The 19,217-nt window shown below is 38.8% G+C and overlaps 1 protein-coding gene across 1 annotated transcript in view; it reads right to left on the bottom strand.

The window, feature by feature from the left end:
* The window catches only part of CDC42 (cell division cycle 42), a 52,416-nt gene that overhangs the window by 7,376 nt on the left and 25,823 nt on the right, over positions 1–19,217 (bottom strand). The window contains exons 2-3 of the mRNA XM_042954224.1: positions 13,889–14,043; positions 11,497–11,569 (exon numbers count right to left, since the gene is read on the bottom strand). Coding sequence (XP_042810158.1) covers positions 11,497–11,569; positions 13,889–13,993 — 178 coding nt within the window. The 5' untranslated portion in view covers positions 13,994–14,043. The remainder of the gene's footprint in view (positions 1–11,496; positions 11,570–13,888; positions 14,044–19,217) is intronic.

Here is a 19,217-nt window from a genome sequence, read left to right as displayed (position 1 = left end):
GTTTCGGCTCTGGGCATGATCTCATGTTTTGTGGGTTCAAGCCCTGTGTCAGGCTCCGTGCTGACAGTGCGGAGCCTACTTGGGATTCTTTCTCTCTCTCTCTCTGCCCATCCCCCGCTCGCTCGCTCGCTCTCTCTCTCGAAATGAATAAACTTAAAAAAAAAAGAAAAAGAATCACAGTGAAACCATCTAAGGAAACAAAAATCTCAGTGAAACCCAGAAGACAAAATTCACTGTCCATCATGATTACCAAAGCACGCTCACAGGCTTAGTTAACGTGTAAGACCATCATGTGAAACTGAGAACACCCAGAAAAGATAACTCAGCAAGAATCAGTGAAGGCAAAATCTACATGAGAAAAATCCAGTTGAAAAGAGAATATTTTTATGGTCTTAATCACCGCTGATAAACTGCAAGGGGAAAAAGAGAACTATCTTGTGAAGAAACTGGACATCACCTTGACTGAGTCATTAAAATTACCAACACCAATGAGTAGCAGATGAACACTGTGTGCCCCTAGATGTAGATCCTGAGAAAGACACATCACTAATGGACTATTCCAACCAAAACTGCATAATCTGAACCTAATCATGAGGAAACACAGACCAAACTCAAAAGTGAGGAACATTTTATAAGGGGAGGAGAGAGAGGGATGGGCCTGTATTCTATAAAAATAATGCCATTAAAGACCAAAAAGGCTGAAGAACTGATCCAAATTAAGAAACTAAAAAGACATGACAACTAAATGCAATACATGATCCATTACTGAAAGCAAAAAACACTGGACTCAGCTCAACTAACAAAGTTGGAATATAGATGTTGGATTCAAGTACTGTATCAATGTTAAATTTCCAGGAGCTATTTACTATTATACAAGAACATCTCCGTTCTTAGGAAGTACATACTTATTCAAGACTAAATGGCTATGTGTATGCAACTTACTCTCAAAAAATTCAGGGAAAAACAATTCATGTGCATACTACATTGAAAGAGAATAATAAAGCAAATAGGGCAAAAAGCTAATTGTAAACCTGGTTAAAGGAGGCTCCTGGTACTATTTATACAACTGTTCTGCAGGCTTAAAAATTATTTCTAGATAAAAAGTTTTTAAAAACACCTATACACATTTCCAAAACTGAAGGGAGGGGAGGAGTTGCCAGACTGGGTTTAATATTCCAATTTCTAAAATGAGCTACAGCAGGGGCATCTGGGTGGCTCAGTGGGTTAAGCGTCCCACTTCGGCTCAGGTCATGATCTCACAGTTCGTGAGTTCGAGCCCTGCATCAGGCTCTGTACTGACAGCTTGGAGCCTGGAGCCTGCTTCGCATTCTGTCTCTCTCTCTCTCTCTCTGCTCCTTCTCTGTTCACATGCTGTCTCATTGTCTCTCTCTCTGTCTCTCAAAAATAAATAAGTAAATAAATAAATTTTAAAATGAGCTACAGCAATCCTGTGTTGTTGTTAATTTTTTTTTAACGTTTATTTATTTTTGAGAGAGAGAGAGAGACAGAGAATGAGTGCATGAGCAGGGGAGGGGCAGAGAGAGAGGGAGACACAGAATCCGAAGCAGGCTCCAGGCTCTGAACTGTCAGCACAGGGGCACACCGGGCTCGAACCCTCAAGCCATGAGGTCATGACCTAAGCTGAAATCAAAACACTTAACCGACTGGGCCACCCAGGTGCCCCAGCAATCCTGTGTATTAAAAGAACATTTAAGTACTTAGTGGCCAATGAACTTAAAAATGGCTAAAACAATAAATTCTATATTATGGATATTTTACCACAATAAAAACATTTTTAAGGGGAGGGAGGGGGGAAGGAAGTTAAATATTCTGTATGCCAGTAAAAACTTTTTTTTTTTTGCCAGCATTAAGAGAGAAGACAAGAATTTAGGGTAGCTAAAACATAATAATTAAAGATATTACTGCTATTGCCACTTAAGAAAGCAATACACTGTGAGTAGACAATAAAGGTATCTTCAGGACAATACAGAGATTCAATGAAGCTTACGCAAAAAGGGATAAGGGAGGAGGTTACAAATAAATAAAATCACCATTAGCATGTCTAATATTTACTGAATACTGACTAACAATTTGCTAGGGTCAGAAGCAAAGGCTTTAAAGGTATGCACTTAGAAGTATAATTTTCACTTCTTAAATTACAATGTATAATATAAAATTACAGACATGGAAAAGCTTTAAAAAGAAAAGAATGGGCTTAAAACAAAATCAGCAAACTCCTTAATTCTATCTAAACTGCCTGAGCTTTAACACTGGCTGGAGCTTTGACACATCGCATATCAAAGCTCCAATAAAACAACAAAACAAAAAATAAATTTAAAAAATAAGACAAAACAATTAGCCAAGTCTTGTTTAAAAAAAAAAAAAAAAAAAAGTACAGGGGCGCCTGGGTGGCTCAGTCGGTTAAGCATCCAACTTCAGCTCAGGTCATGATCTCGTGGTTTGTGAGTTCGGGTCCCGCATCAGGCTCTGTGCTGACAGCTCAGAGCCTGGAGCCTGTTTCAGATTCTGTGTCTCCCTCGCTCTCTGCCCCTCCCCCGCTCATGCTCTGTCTCTCTCTGTGTCAAAAATAAACATTAAAAAATAAATAAACAAAAAAGTACAGCTATTCAAACACCTTTCCTTAGCTCTATTCCCTATTCAAATGGAATGAATATATTTCAAAAAAATCAAGTCTAGCAAAGACTAAAAACGGCTTCATTTTTAGTCATGCAGCCACTGCAATCAATCCGTGTAAGTTCGGATTTAAAAAAAAAAAAAAAGAAAAAAAAGGTGCGCCTGGGTGGCTCAGTTAAGCATCTGACTATTGATTTCACCTCAGGTCATCATCTCAGTTTGTGACATCAAGCCCCACATGTGGCTCTGCGCCGACAGTGGGGAGCCCATTTGGAATTCTCTCTCTCCCTCTCTCTCCGCCCCTGCCCTGCTCATGCACACTCTCTCACTCTCCCTCTCTCTCAAAATAAATAAACATTAAAAAATATATAGATCCAACTCTATATTCCTGAGCACCAATAAGAGCATCTACATGAATGTCCAATGTGCTACACTACATGTGTTATGTGTAACCAACCTTCTGCTCAGATGGATTGTAACAAATATACCCATTCTTTTTGAATACTGGGTCCAAAGCAGTGTTGGTCAGTCCGTTTATTTGTGGGATGCCTTCGAAGCTACATATCTTTCTTTTCCCTTCCCCAAGAGCAAAAAAAAAAAAAAAAAAAAAAAAAAAATCAGAAATGAAACTGCCCAATAAACAAAAAGTAGGCTACCTTACCTCTACTTCTCCCACAAGTGCTACAATTAAGGAAACACAATGAATAGGATCCCTTAAGATGAGCAAGATCTTTCACTACCCAAGCATCATTTATCCAGCTAAAATGTATCCTGTATCCTCTCAGTATGTCACAAATAACTATAATGCATTCCACAGAGACAAAGTTATCATTCAGCATCTTTTAAGATACACAACATGATCAAGAAAATTTCACTCTTGGGGTGCGCCTGGGGTGGCTCAGTCAGTTGAGCATCCAACTCTGGCTCAGGTCATGAACTTGCAGTTTGTGAGTTCAAGCCCTGCATCGGACTCTGTGCTGACAGCTCAGAGCCTGGAGCCTACTTCGGATTCTGTGTCTCTCTCTCCCTCTGTTCCCCTCTCTCTCCCTCTCTCTCTCTCTCTCGCTCTCAAAAATAAAGATCAAAAAAAATTTTTTTAAAGAAAATTTCACTCTATGTGTAAGTCAGGTTCTGACTACAAGTCTTAAATTATACCTACTCTAACACCACACCAGCTCACTGCTTAATTTCCAACACTTGCCAAAAAGCAGGGATACATCTCACATGGATTGCTGATCTTCCTCTTGCTTAGAATCTCCTATTAAAATTTTAAATTCAAGAGAAATTAACTCGGTTTGCACTGAAGATTCTGACCTATATGAAAGTCTGAAAGAACCTCATGGTATGAAAAATAAGAATTTACTGCCAAAAGCAACATTTTTAGAGAGCTCCAGCAGGACACTATAAACACAAGAAAGCAAATTAAACATTTCACAGTATTCACCGCTACAGATTCAAACCTCAACATTTTTTTCTCCAACTGATTATTCAAAATTTAATGGCATTTAATGATCCTGCCTCATCTGTGACATGAGGCCCATTCCTAAATAATTTTAGAACATCTGCTGGAAAACAAACAAACAAAAAATCTGAAAATAAATGGGGACACCCTGGAACCTGAGATTCCTACCATTTTATGTATATCATCTGCAAAAATCTAGACTATTGCATGTTAATGCAGAATTTACTAAAAACTGAAATTTTAGTCAAAATGGCCCTCCGAAGATTCCATAATGGCACTAAACTAGAGACCGAGAAGTCTATACAAATCTCTGTGGAGAGCACAGTCTTCCTGCTGATGTAATTAATCAGTAAGTGCAGAAAGCTTTCAGATACTAGAAAATGCCTCAATGAAAGAAAGGAGTTTGTTTATATATTTTTTTAAGTTTATTTATTTATTTTGAGAGAGAACGCATGCACACAGGAGAGAGGCGGAGAGAGAGGGAGACAGAATCCCAAGCAGGCTCCACCACTGTGAGCGCAGAGCCTGATTCAGGGCTCAAACTCATGAACTGTGAGATCATGACCTGAGCCGAAATCAAAAGTCAGACACTTAACCGACTGAGCCGCCCAGGCGCCCTAGAAAGGAGTTTATTTAAAAACAAAACAAAACAAAAACACAGAATCAGGTAAACCAGACCAAACTACTCTGACTTGTTCTGAGTATTATTCATCTGCTAAACAAAGAGAAAAATATTAGCTCTGCACCAAAAACATCCAAGTCACTATTCTGATTTTTTTAATATACAAAGTGTATGAATCATAAATATACAGCTCCTGAGTTTACATGTATATGTATACACTTTTTAACTATTTTTTTAATGTTCATTTATCGAGAGGGGGAGGGGGAGAGGGAGAGGGAGAGAGAGGGAGACAGAGAGAGAGAGAGAGAGAGAGAGCGCGAGCGAGCGCGCATGAGCAGGGGAGGGGCAGAGAGAGAGAGAGAGAGACACAGCATCCACAGCAGGCTCCAGGCTCTGGGCTGTCAGCACAGAACCCAACGCGGAGCTCGAACTCACGAACCGTGAGATCATGGCCTGAGCTGAAGTCGGACGCTTAACCACCTGAGCCACCCAGGTGCCCCTACACTTTTTAAAATTGATTATTTATCATTCAGTCTCACAGAACCTCTAAGAGGAAACTACTTTAAACATTTTACATTTCAAGGTAATTAAGATCCAGTCAAGAAACTTGCCAGCTGTCTAGCTAACTGCTCTATCTAGCATCAAAGCCCAAGCTTTCTCTTTTTCATGGTAATGCCTGAAATGACTAATAGAATTACAATGATTAACGTTCAAAAGTGAAGAGATCTTCCCTGAAAACTGAACCTAAGAAAACAATTATAAAAATTGTATATAAAAATAAAATAAATGGGGATGTGGAAAAACAATGTAAAATTTAATGTAAAGATAAACAAATCAAACTGACAAAGGAATTCCAGATAACATAAGCACACTAAAGAGGGGCAGGGTACAAATCCAAGTAGCTTCTGAACAGAAAACTTTGTCTGCTATCAGAGTAAGAAGGGGCGCCTGGGTGGCTCAGTCAGTTGAGCGTCTGACTTCGGCTCAGGTCACGATCTCACGGTCTGCGAGTTCGAGCCCCGCGTCGGGCTCTGGGCTGATGGCTCAGAGCCTGGAGCCCGCTTCGGATTCTGTGTCTCCCTCTCTCTCTGCCCCTCCCCCGTTCATGCTCTGTCTCTCTCTGTCTCAAAAATAAATAAATGTTAAAAAATTAAAAAAAAAAAAAAAAAAAGAATAAGAAAAAAAGAACTGCAGGCAAATCCTGAACACTTGTCTTTCACAGCGGTGTGGTATACAGCAAGTCTGAAACTATTTTATGTGTAGTTTAGGACTGAAGATGAGAAAATATACTGAAACCCTTTCTAGGAACCAAGCTTCGGACTACAGAAGGAAAGGAGAGGAAAACAGGGAACTGGTGAAGGCCAAGAGGACTCCTAGAGTCAGTCTGAACTGAGGGTGTCACCAAAAGCTCATTATCCAGATGCAATACGCTGCTGTTTTCCCCCAGCGGACGACCGATGCTCAGGACCAGATTCTGCACCGCGTTCACATCTGTGTGCGCCGTCGCCTCTCTGGCCAGACCTCCACAGCAAGGAACACACTTACGCTCCCACTTTGCAACCACCGTAGGAAAAATTGGTTCTGGCAAGAATTGTCAATCATTATTAAATCTAGAGAGAGCCTCTTTAATAAGACCAGAATATTCACATGGTTTTAAAGTGTCTTCTCACCAATTACCAACTACAAAAAGAAAAATTCTAAACATATGGTAGAAAAACTGGACACCTTGACCAAATGATCAAAATTACTTTTAACAAAAAAGTAATACTTTAGGACAGACACAACATTACTCATTTGGTATTCCAACCAAAAATGCATATTCTGAATCCACTCGTAAGGAAATAGGCAAACTCAAACTGAGAAACATTATACAAAAGAACCGGCCTGTTTCCTTAAAAAATGCCGACGGCGTGAAGGGCTGAAGTTCCATACTAAAGGGCACTAAAGAAAGTAACCACTACATGCAACGTATGATGCTAGATCAGAACGTGCTATAAGGCCATTATTAGGCATTGACTATTAAAATTTTAAATGTTATATAGAATGTTACATTTCCTGAATTTGGTAAGTATACCATAAGAGAATATCCTTGCTCTTAAGAAATACGTACACTGAAGCATTGAAAAGCAAAAGGGCATGATGTATGCAACCTACTCTCAAATGGCTTAGAAATAAAAACGAGGGGCGCCTGGGTGGCTCAGCCGGTTAAACATCCGACTTCACTCGGTCATGATCTCATGGTTCATGAGTCTGAGACCCATGTCAGGTTCTGTGCTGAAAGCTCAGAACCCAGAGCCTGCTTCAGATTCTGTGTATCCCTTTCTCTCTGCTCCTCTCCCGCTCATGCTCTATCTCTCTCAAAAATAAATAAACATAAAAAAAAAAGAAAGAAAAACATTATTCATAGAGGGAGAGAAAGTCACAAATCATTAAGAACTGCTGAAACCGGAAAGGTGTTTTTGCTACTAGCAACTTTTCTGTAAGTCTAAAATTGAACTAGGAAAAAAGTGACAAGAATGGGTGTCAAAATATAAAAATGTTTGACCAGGAAAAGACCTTAATATAAAATACTGTAAATGGATTGCAAACATAACAGAGAAACTAAACTGTGCTGTGATCTGCCACACAACAGACTACTGTGTCACCATGAGGACTATGACATACAAGTACAACATTGAGAGATGTCCCCATATTGTTGTAAGAGAAAAAGGAAGGTACAGAGAGGGAGAAAAAAATAATAGTATCCCTTTTCCTTATGTATAAGTACAATGACTATATAGGAAGAACTCTGCTTAGGACATACACTAAGACGTGACTGTCTTTGAATACAGATGCTTTTTCATTTTCTCCTTTGTTGTCTGTATTTTTATTATTTTTTCCTATAATAAGTAAAACCTGCATCTTTGTAATAAAGAGTAAAATGTTAAATGCTGACACAGAAAGGAAATGACAGTGGGGTGAGGATTATTCAACATGGGAAGGAGCATACGATATAAACACGTTAAGTTAAAAAAAAGCTAAATATAGAACAAAATACACAACAGTACAACATGTGAAGAAAAAACAGGAGAAAACAACTGTGGGGGGAACTCATAAACAAGAATTTAGTGTTGTAACCACAGAGACAGAAATAAAAGCTGTGAGACAGAGAGAGAGAGCTCTGTCTCTTATCTTTTTTTTTTTTAAAGTAAAGCTCTACCCCAACCTGAGGCTTGAACTCAAGACCCCAAGATCAAGAGTCGCACGCTCCACCAACTAAGCTGGCCAGGCGTCCCCCTATCTCTAACCTCAGATGGTATTAAATACATCTGTAAAAGGTGCACCCCAGTACCTCCCAAGCCCCTTATACATCACCCATTAGCTTTGTTTACAGACTCTGTATGAGAACTACAGTTCTCCTTTGTCACTTTGTGTTTCACACTTAGAGAATTGTAGCCAGAGGTGAGATAGGAATGCTATTAAAAAAACTGAGAACAGGGGCGCCTGGGTGGCTCAGTCGGTTAAGCGGCCGACTTCGGCTCAGGTCATGATCTCGCGGTCCGTGAGTTGGAGCCCCGCGTCGGGCTCTGTGCTGACAGCTCAGAGCCTGGAGCCTGTTTCAGATTCTGTGTCTCCTTCTCTCTGACCCTCCCCTGTTCATGCTCTGTCTCTCTCTGTCTCAAAAAAATAAATAAACGTTAAAAAAAAAAATTTTAATTGAGAACAAAATGACCAAAAGTCAGCAGATTAAATGTAATCGAACAGTTAAAGGAAGTCAAAGGGCATCTCATGGTGATCAAAACTTTAGAAGAAAGAAAACTAAGCTAATGGCATGACTAGAATCAGGAACAGGGACTCTAAGATTAAGGCCTCTGCAGAAGAATAGCAAGTCTCCTCTTAAGTGTGTCAAAGACAGAGACTCATTGTGGATGCCTACAACCCCAGGTCTCCAATGTCTGTCCAAACACACACACACACACACACACACACACACACACACTCACTCTCTCTCTCTCTCTCTCTCTCTCTCTCCCCCTCTGTCTCTCTCTCTGGCTTAAAGTGACCTTAACAGTGAAGTTGGAAACCCACAACTTGCCTGAGATGGTAAAAATCATTTCCTTAGTGAATTTTTTTTAACCCCCAGAAAGACTCAGAATCTAATATAAAGATGAAATAAGTCAAATACTATTATTGTTAATTTTCACTTACATTTAGGAATAATCTATATTTAACACCCAGTGCCTACAGTATGTAAAATAATCTGCCATATTAAAGGACATGATAGGACACCTGGGTGGCTCACTCGGTTAAGTGTCTGACTCTGGATCTCAACTCAGGTCTTGATCTCAGGGTTGTGAGTTCAAGCCCCGTGCCGGGTTCCATGCTGGACATGCAGCCTAATTAAAAATAAAGAAAGAACATGATAGATTTGTTCTGATTCCTGTTTAAAGTGTATAATTGGTCTATAACTGGTCTTAACCTTGGGATTTTTTGGTTGAAAAATGTTGTTTATAAGGTTATAAATAATGCTGTTTATGGGATGCCTAAGTGGCTCAGTCTGTTAAGCGTCTGACTCTTGATTTCAGCTCAGGTCATGATCTCACAATCATGAGATCAAGCCTCACATGGCTTAAAGATTCTCTTTCCCTCTCCCCCTATCCCTCCCCCACAGGCATGTGCACGCTCCCTGAGAGAGAGAGAGAGAGAGAGAGAGAGGAAGGAAGGAAGGAAGGAAGGGAGGGAGGGAGGGAGGGAAAGTGAGCTGTGATAAGCTAAAACATAAATACAGGAAATCACAAGTTATCAGGTTTATTGAAGTTATGTATGTAAAAACTTGGGAATGTTTCACTTGTCAGGTCAGGCAAATTAAACTGATTAAAAGATAGCTTAAAACTGGAACCCAAACATCCATCAACTTGTAAATTGATAACCAAATTGTGCTATATTCACAATATGGATACTACTCAGCCAATTAAAAAAAAAAACTGATACAGATAGATGAACCTCAAAAACATTATGCTAAGCAAAAGAAGTCAAACACAAAAGACTACATATTAGCCGAGTGACAGAAAGCAGATCTGTGGCTGCCTGGGGCCAGATCAAGAGGGGACTGACTGTTACAGAGCATAAGGAAATTTTGTAGGTGATGGACCTTGATTATGGTGGAGGTTACATAACTATACAGTCAGCAAAATTAATCAAACACTTAAAGTGACTGAATTCTATTGTATTATACTTCACTAAAGGTAAAAACAAAAAAAAAAAATACTGATCTGAAATTTGAAAATAAAATTTTAAACTAATTTTCAACCCCAAGGAGCCAAAAATTATCTTTTTTCTGTGTGCATATTGCCACCAACGGCAACATAAACGGAAAATTTCCTCACCTATCATGAGATATGGGTCATTATTTTATTTTTTCTATTATTTCCAAGTTTCTTCCAGTATACCATTACTCATACAATTTTTAACTTGTAAACATTTTAAAGGTCTAAAACACCACAGAAAGCCACTGATCTCGAAACTGAACTGCTTACTACGGTGTCTCCATTTCATCCTCCCAACTAAATCTAGACAGTCCCTCAAAGTGAGCAGTACAAGATACTCCTTAAGAGGAGTAGGTCAGCGGGCAGGCAGGGAGAGCGTAACTCAAAAAGCAAAGCACCGAGGGGCACCTGGGTGGCTCAGTCTGTTAAGTGTCTGCCTTAGGCTCAGGACATGATCTCACAGTTCCTGGGTTCGAGCCCTACATCGGGCTCTCTGCTGTCCGCACAGAGCCCACTTCGGATCCTCTGTCCCCTTCCCTGTCTGCCCCTCCCCCGCTTGCACACATGCTCTTTCTCTCAAAAATAAATAATTAAAACTTAAAAAAAAAAACAAAAAGCAAAGCACTCAGAATTCCTAAATATAAAAAGGTTACCTTTCTGAAATTTTTCTTTGGCTAACTAAGCTGATAACAACAGAGACTACAGAGACAGAAGTCAGAAATTAAGATGTGCAGCTACTGTTGAAACAAAGAGAAACAGGAGCTCCTGTGTGGCTCAGTTGGTTAAGCATCTGATTCTTGATTTGGCTCAGGTCATGATCTCACAGTTTGTGAGATCGAGCCCTACATCAGGCTCCAAGCTGAGCGTGGAGCCTGCTTGGGATTCTTTCTCTCTCCCTCTCTCTCTCTGCCCCTGGCCTGCTTGTGCTCTCTCAAAATAAGCACATAAACGTAAAAAAAAAAAAAAAAAAAAAAAAATTTAACATTAAAAAATACATGCAAAACATTTTAAAAATAAAATTAAAATAATAATTTAAAAAAAGAATAACACTGAGGAATTGGGTATACTAAAGAAAGAAAGCAATTTATTCCTTTAATTTAAAAAGGTAACCACGTCAATATCGTGAGCTACATATTGGCTCAACTTCAAAGTATTTTCAGATACAGTAAACAATAACAAGCTATCTCTATAAGAAGCTATCTTATCTGCATATTATACAGACAAAAATCCTAAATATGCCTTCAAATTTCAGAGGCTGATAATACAGCTTGCCTAATGTACCCTGCTCTCGCCCTACTCTCTCTCTCCACACCATCCACCCAGGGAACTCCAAACTCCTATTTGCCATTTCAGGTCTGGGACTGTCCCTTGAATCAAGCATCAACCATCACAATATTCAATCCTGCTAACTATTAACAAAAGACAAGTGGTTTGCTAATAAGCTAGTTTCCAAAAATGTCCACCAAAAAAGATAGACAACCAGCAACCGTTAATAGTTACAGACCAAAACATAAAAGACATCAAGTTTTCACCTGCAGTATCAAAAAGTCCAAGAGTATATGGCTCTCCACCAATCATAACTGTGACTGCATAGTTGTCAAAAACCTAAAAACACAAAAATACAACATTGTTAGTATGCAAGGGGATGGTCAAAACGGGACAGGACAACTCTTAAGTAAAGGCAGTATTTCCTTCCTGAGACTTCCCCTTCTCTTAGTCTATATAATTCTTAGGTAACCAATCTTGCCAACCAAACCCTTGCATGAACTAAATGGTTCTTGGAAAAAGTGACGGGATGTACTCTGGGATGTCTACTCTACCCCAGTAGCCTGGATTAAAAGTCACAGGAAGGCTAGAGGTGCCATAAAAACAGAGTCCTCTAGCTATACAAAACGATGCTGTTCAATTTGCTATTTTTGAGACAGTAAGTTTACAGTTTACCTTAATGTTTACTCCGATTTCTAAGAAATTCTTATAGACTATTTCATTTTGATCTAGAATTTAAATATCCTAGATCCATGATAATCTTTTTTCCTCTCAGGGTTCAAGACAAGAAGCACGTTGTTGTAAATAAGCCCATTAGAGAGAAATAAAGGTTCCCTCAAGGTCAAGGAAAATGTCCAAGAAAGGGCTAGCAGATTATTTGTTGAGACTTCATGAATAAAACTTATGTTACTGGGTACAAACCACATGACCTAAGAGATCTTCTGTGACTAGATGTTTTTATTTGCAAACAGACTGTACAACCCATGACAAACTCCGTATATACTAATATTGGTTGTACTAAATTATCTGTGAAAATGGGAGGTAATAGTGATAAATGGGAAAAGACCCAACACTAATTCATGGATTCCTCTGAATTGACAAATAAAAATCAATCTTTCCAACTAGAAGGATGTTACATTTTCAGATCACCCCTTCTTTTCTAACTCTTAACTTTCCAGTTCATGTTTTAATGGACTGTTGAAATGTAAAAAGGAGTGGAATCAAGGGCATAGGGGAGGTGGTAGTTAAAGGAAAGTTGGTTCTTGATAACAAGAACTAGGAAATATAATGAATGTGGTTAAGCTCTCCAACAACGCAGGTTATTTTTCTTAAGTCATACCTAACTCTCTTCCAGAGATCCAGAAACACATATATGAAAGCCCCTCTTAAATAGAACACTTCATGACCAAAGTCATAACAGACTCAGAAACTGTGTTTACAAGAAAATAACTTTAATGGACACTGAAACACCAAAATTCTGACAGCTGCCCTCATTCTGAAACAAGATGTATGTATCTCTGAAAGTCCCCTAAAAGTCTCCCTCAATCTCAGAATTTCTTTTACTTACCATGTCCCCAAATGGGCCAACCCCAAAGTATGATTTTTGTATTTAATTATACCTTCAAATTCTCCCATTCCAAGAAACCTAACATTTCTTCCTACAGCCTTGACCTACCTCAATCATTGTGTCTACCTCAGGACATTACAGATTGTCAATTCTATTAAACATAATTACCAAAACTTTAACCTGTATTCATTCACCCTCTTAACAATGCTCATGTCTCTCAAGATTAACCTGAAGTATTCAGACATTTTCTTCCCTTTTACTTCCAAACAAATCCCATATTAATCATGCATAGGTTCTTTATAACTCCAAAAATAGCTCACTTAACAGAGGTGGTCACTGCCAAGCCAGGCCAACCCTCGCTCACCCCCACCACTGAAGGAAAATCTGTGTTTAACATAATTATACCACTGGGTTGGGTCACCCAACCTGGGACAAACACTGGATCCCCAAACACATTCTTTCACAAGTATTACTCTAACTCTTCTCTCACGTCATGATCTTTATTATTCCCATTTTCCCTCTACTCTTCTAAGGAGCTGATAAAAAACATTTGTGGGAGAGGACCCCAAAGGCTTCTGTTAATGTCCTCATAACCAAAACAGTTCTCTGCCCTTAAATACCAGTTTGCAGCTCCATTATTGCTAAGCCAACAGCTCCGTGAGATTCTCTTCTATCCTCTAAGGAGAGTAAGTGGAGACACATACTTTCTCTGAAGTTACAAGACCCCAAAAAGCATCCCAGAAGACCTCCAAGCACTGACTACTCATTGGCCAAGTTATCAAAAAGAAAGTCACTTCATTCCAAGATACAGGGCATACTTCCCCAAACTGAGACCACCGCTCTTTAGAATCTTGTCTATTGGAGTTTTGCCTCCCAGAACTTCTTGCACACCCCTGTGTCACCTTTTCAGCATTTTCACTGATTTTTTTCAGCTATTAATTTTAAAGTGTATATAACATACCCATCAGAAGATCTTTAAAAACAGGGCACAAAGGCAGACAACAGAGAAATCTTGAGCACACACGTAGTTTTCAAAAGATATCAAAAGAGATCGTATTTCACCAACAGATGATGGAAGCCTTCATACTTACAGTCGGTACATACTCCGATGGAAATTTATTTGTTGTGTAGGATATCAGGAGACAGGTTTTACCAACGGCACCATCGCCCACAACAACACACTTAATTGTCTGCATTGCTGAAACAGTTTCGTATCCACTTTAAATATTTCAAATTCAATGATGACCTACAAAAAAGAAGAAAAATATTTGTTTCATTTGTAGTTGTGTATTTTTTTTTCTTCAACTAGCAACAGGTTTGCTCATTCAGAGCAACAAGAGAACCAGCACCCCAACTGCTATGGCCGAAAGAGCCTAAAAAGAGAAACAGTGACTAGCTCAAAATCACAGTAATAAGTAAGAGTCAAATTTCTAAGTCTCTGATCCCTTTGTTTTCCATACAAGTGGGGTTTTTTTAAAATCCAAAGTAGTATAAAGAGTAGCATATTTATTTCTATAATGAAAGAGAAGAGGCTATTTCAGAATGAATCCCACGTAGAGTGTGCCAACAAGTGTGATTGTGTGAAATTTTTCCTTCAGTTGTATGTGCACACAAATGCACGTACATGTGTGTGCATAAACATGATATGTGCCAGACTGCAATAGGAAATCACTGCTTTAAAGAATGGTCCGTTTATCCAACCTTAGAGCTATAACCAACGAGCTACAGAGTATCGCCACCAACCCCTTGTAAAAGAAGAGCAGAATGAGGAACTGAACAAAGATCACGATGATCCCCGGTCTCAGCACGTATTTTAACACCAGGTGGCCTAGTTACTAATTCAATATTCATGGCATGAAGAGGCCAAAACCTACACTTTTATAATGAAGAGTCCGATCACTCTACAGAATACTGACTTATAAACAGATATAATTACTTTAGCTTCTCTTACTGTAGTCCTTTCTAAGAAGCTATCGATTACAAAAGTACCAAAGATTTATTATATTTCATCAATTCCGAGATGCTTGTTTTCACATTTAAACATCTCTAAAATCAGAACATGTCTTTACTGAAAGTTTCTTAAAATCACTGCCAGTCATTTTTTTCCCCACATTTTGACATCTAAGAAATTAGGATAAATGACATCTTAGAGTCAATGAAAACTTCTAAGTCTTTTTGGGAGAATAAAAAAGAAACTTCATGCCCTGTATACCTACATTTTAAGACAAAGTCCTATTTCAATTATAATCCTGAAGGGGATGCAATTTCTTGTTGGCTAGAGGTGCCACCTTACTAAACACAAAAACGTCAGAACCATCTAACTCTGGGTTGGATGCCATGCCTATGCAGTAAGCATCACAACTCTTGATCATGAGTTACAAATGCCTGTTAACATCTCTGTATACAAGGAGTAACTTACAGGAAATATACACTCTCCCATTCCTCATCAAAATCTTCCTGATTATATTTATCTTTATTTAACCTCCTTTTATCTTGTTCCTTCTCTTTTCCCTATAATGCACTAACGCAGTCATACTAGTACAGCATTACTAGTTAAAGATCTTAATCCCTAAACTAAATCAAGATTTACCAAAATAATCAAGCACATGGGAGTACTAATTACAGAGAATTACTCCTAAAGAATGTCTTTTACATAATAATAAAGCAGAGGAAATAGAAACAGCTATCATCTTATGGTTCCTGAATCCACCTCTGAAAAAAAGAATAATGTTCTGCTAAAAAAATAAGGTCTTCTGTAGAATTTCTTTTCAATTGACAGTGAAGGAAAGGTAAGCAGAGAGTTCTGTTCACTCTACAGACTATTTTCCAGGTGCCTACAAATATATTTCAAGTTCAGTTCTCAAATACCTTCTATTTCTCTTGACCATTATTACTGGGTGATCTTTTTTTTTTTTTTTTGAGAGAGAGAGAGAGAGAGAGTGTGTGTGTGTGTGTGTATTTGCATGCATGCACAAGCAGGGGGAAGGACAGAAAAGACAGGGAGCGAGACTCCCAAGCAGGCTCCACGCTCAATGTGGGGCTGGATCCCAAGACCTGAGCAGAAATCAGATGCTCAACCACTAGGCCACCCAGGTGCCCTCAGGAGATTTTTTTTTTTAATGTAGAGTTTAATCATAAACACTGGCAAAAAGTAATATTTGACCACTGTGGCAGAGACTTCTAGTGGTCTGCCAATTCTTCCTTTCTTCTTTAGTAATAGAATTTTTAATTAAGCACATGGTCCCCAGTAAAAAGACTACATTTCCTCAATTCCTCTGCAGCTCGAAGTGACCACTGTGATTAACGGGAGTGGAAATGACTGATGGATGCAACGTTCGAGACTAGCCCTAATACCAAGGGGCACAGTCTCCCTGTTGCAGCCTGCAGGCTAGAATGCAGACATGATAATGAGGGCTGAAGCAGCCACGACGAACCACAAGACACAACTGAGATGTTAAGGATGAGTCACAAAACAGGAAGGGTCAGCCCTGGATTGCCTCCAGGACTTTTACACAAGAAAGGAAGAAACTTCTCTTTCATTAAGTCCCTAGTATTCTGAATTTCTCTGTGACAGCAGCAGAACTGATATCCTAATTACTATATTCCACAGACTCTAAGAAGCCAATGATTTTTAAATACATTCTAAATTTAGAGGAGTTAAATGTGGGAGAAAATGTCTCAGAATCACTAATTTAGTAATATCTAGATTTATCAAGTAACTTTACAGTAAAGCTGACCACTTTTGAGACTTTGTCTCAAAAACATCTAAGAAAACTGCTCCTTGTAAATTTTAATTGTGGTTGAAATCAAATGAATTGTCATCCCTAAATATGAAGCTCCTCATCTTCATTCAATAGCTGGCATTCTCTTTTAAGACTTAAAACCCATACTAACAAACAAATACAAAATCAACAGGCCATTTATAAGCTTGAAACTTCTAGTGGAAGTTTCTTGAAGTTTTCATTAAGATTCCCTAGGGAGGGGCACTCAGTTGAGAATCATTATCTCGGTTCATGAGTCTGAGCCCCACCATCGGGGTCACTGGTGTCCGCGCAGAGCCCGCTTTGGACCTCTATCTCCCTTCTCTCTCTCTGCCCCTCCCCCACCTGCGCACACCCCCCTCTCTCTCAAAAATATACATACTTACATATATACATACATAAATTTCCCAGGGAATAAGAAAGAAGAAAGTGAGAACAAGAAGTTCCCATGATTAGAGCCATGAATATGACTGCCACATGAGCTAAATCACAACTATCACAAGCTGCGACGGAGAAGGTCGCAGCTGGTCTAAAACATTCCAAAGAAGAGCTTTCATTAGTAACTGCATTTAAAAAGAATTTAAATCTGATCTGCACTGATTTCCTTTTTTGTATTATAAATTAACTATTTTCACAGCAGCCCATCACAAATAGATTACACAATAGATTGGTTCTTTCTATGGCAACCTATTAAATGCAGCACCTTTCTCTGATACCAGCAAGAATAAGAAAATGTTAAAAATGAGTTCATGATGGCCACCAGAAAACTTTCAACTGTAAAGTAAAACATATGAATACAACACAATTTGTAGTACAAGAAATCTACAATGTAAGTATAGGAACAAAGGTAGCAATATTTCAAACAGGCTCATAACTCTCTGCATTAAACACAAATTCATGAAAACTAATAACAAATTTTTTTTTGAAGTTTATTTTGAGAGAGACAGCACACATGAGAGAGGGCGGGGAAGAGAGAGGAGAAAGAGAGAATGCCAAGCAGGGTCCACACGGCCAACATATAGGCTTGAACTCAAGGAACCATGAGATCATGCATGACCTGAGCTGAAACCAAGAGTTGGATGGATGCTTAACCAACTAAGTTACCCAGGTGCCCCTAAATGACAAATTTTCTGAGGGTGATCTTTAAGATTTTCCAATGGAAGGTAATGGATCCATATAACAGAGATGTGCTCTGCACAGAGTTTGGCTCAATCATTAAACAAACAGTACTACTTTGAGAACTTTTAGAAGTGTGTATTTTTGCCTGTCCCAGCAGGAGAAACAGGCAAGCCAACTGGGACCTTTGTGTGTCCTGCCTAAAAAGCTAGAAGGAATATCCAAAATACATAAACTATAAATAACTATAAACTATACACTATATATATATACTATAAACTATTTTTATAAACTATAAAATACATAGACACATAAATAATAATAATTTTCTTAACTTTGAAGTCACAAAAACCCTGGGTTTTAATCTCTGCTCTGCGCTTACTAGTGACCTGGGCAAGGTTCTTAATCTCTTTTGACTCAATGTTCTCATTTGTAAAACAGAACTCATTATGTCAACACCTTGCACAGTTGTTATGCAGATTAAAGAACATAAAAGGACCTCACAGCACATACTCAAAATACATGAGTTCATCTACCAAGTGCACTGGTTAAATCAATCCTACTTCACACCTATTTTCATCCAATGGGTCAAAACTTACACTGTACTTTCTTCTCTCTTTAGCGATTACCTAATGAAAACTCTTCACACTTTGCACCCAGCAGGTACACCAAAAAACAGGTTAAAATGAACTGAATATACTTGCTACTTAGCTAATGACACACACACAAAAATTAAATGAGAAATCCACCCAAATGTTTCTTATTCACCTGAAGACTTCTGTATCATTTTTCTGTATTTCCTGTATCTTATTTCTATATTTTACAGAGTGGTTCCTAAAAATCAAGTTCTTTAACAGGTATTAACAAAATTATTTAGGTACAAGAACAGACCTGATCACTATTGTGAATTGCCGAATAAAAAAATTTTTTTTTTTTTTTAGTTTACAAACCATCACTGTGTACATGTTTGAATTTAGTCTCTAAACTAGCAATTCCAAAATTAGCAGACCACCAGAATTACCTGGATTGGATTAACAATTCAGATTCTCGGACCCTCACTCCACATCTAATAACTCAGAACTCAATACTCCCTATGTAATTCCAATGTACAATGAAGTTTGAGAACTACTATCTTGTATGATAGCAAGATGAGGAATACCAGTAACACAAGAATCTAAGCTAAGATAAACATTACTGGCATTTTAGGTCACCTAGAAGTGAATTTCTTAAAGTAGGACGGGGACACCTGGGTGGCTCAGTCGCTTAAGCATCTGACATCAGCTTAGGTCAGATCATGATCTCATGGTTTGTGAGTTCGAGCCCCGCATTGGGATCTGTGCTGACGGGTCAGAGCCTGGAGCCTGCTTCAGAATATGTGTCTCCCTCTCTTTACTCCCATCCCTCGCTCTCTCTCTGTCTCAAAAATAAACGTTTTAGGGGCACCTGGATGGCTCAGTCGGTTAAGTATTCGACTTCGGCTCAGGTCATGATCTCATGGTTTGTGAGTTCGAGCCCCATGTTGGACTCTGTGCTGATAGCTCAG

This window comes from Panthera leo, chromosome C1 (assembly GCF_018350215.1).
Source record: "Panthera leo isolate Ple1 chromosome C1, P.leo_Ple1_pat1.1, whole genome shotgun sequence".
NCBI lineage: Eukaryota > Metazoa > Chordata > Mammalia > Carnivora > Felidae > Panthera > Panthera leo.
Note: the sequence above shows the minus strand (reverse complement) of the source record. Positions and strands in the feature narration are given on the sequence as shown.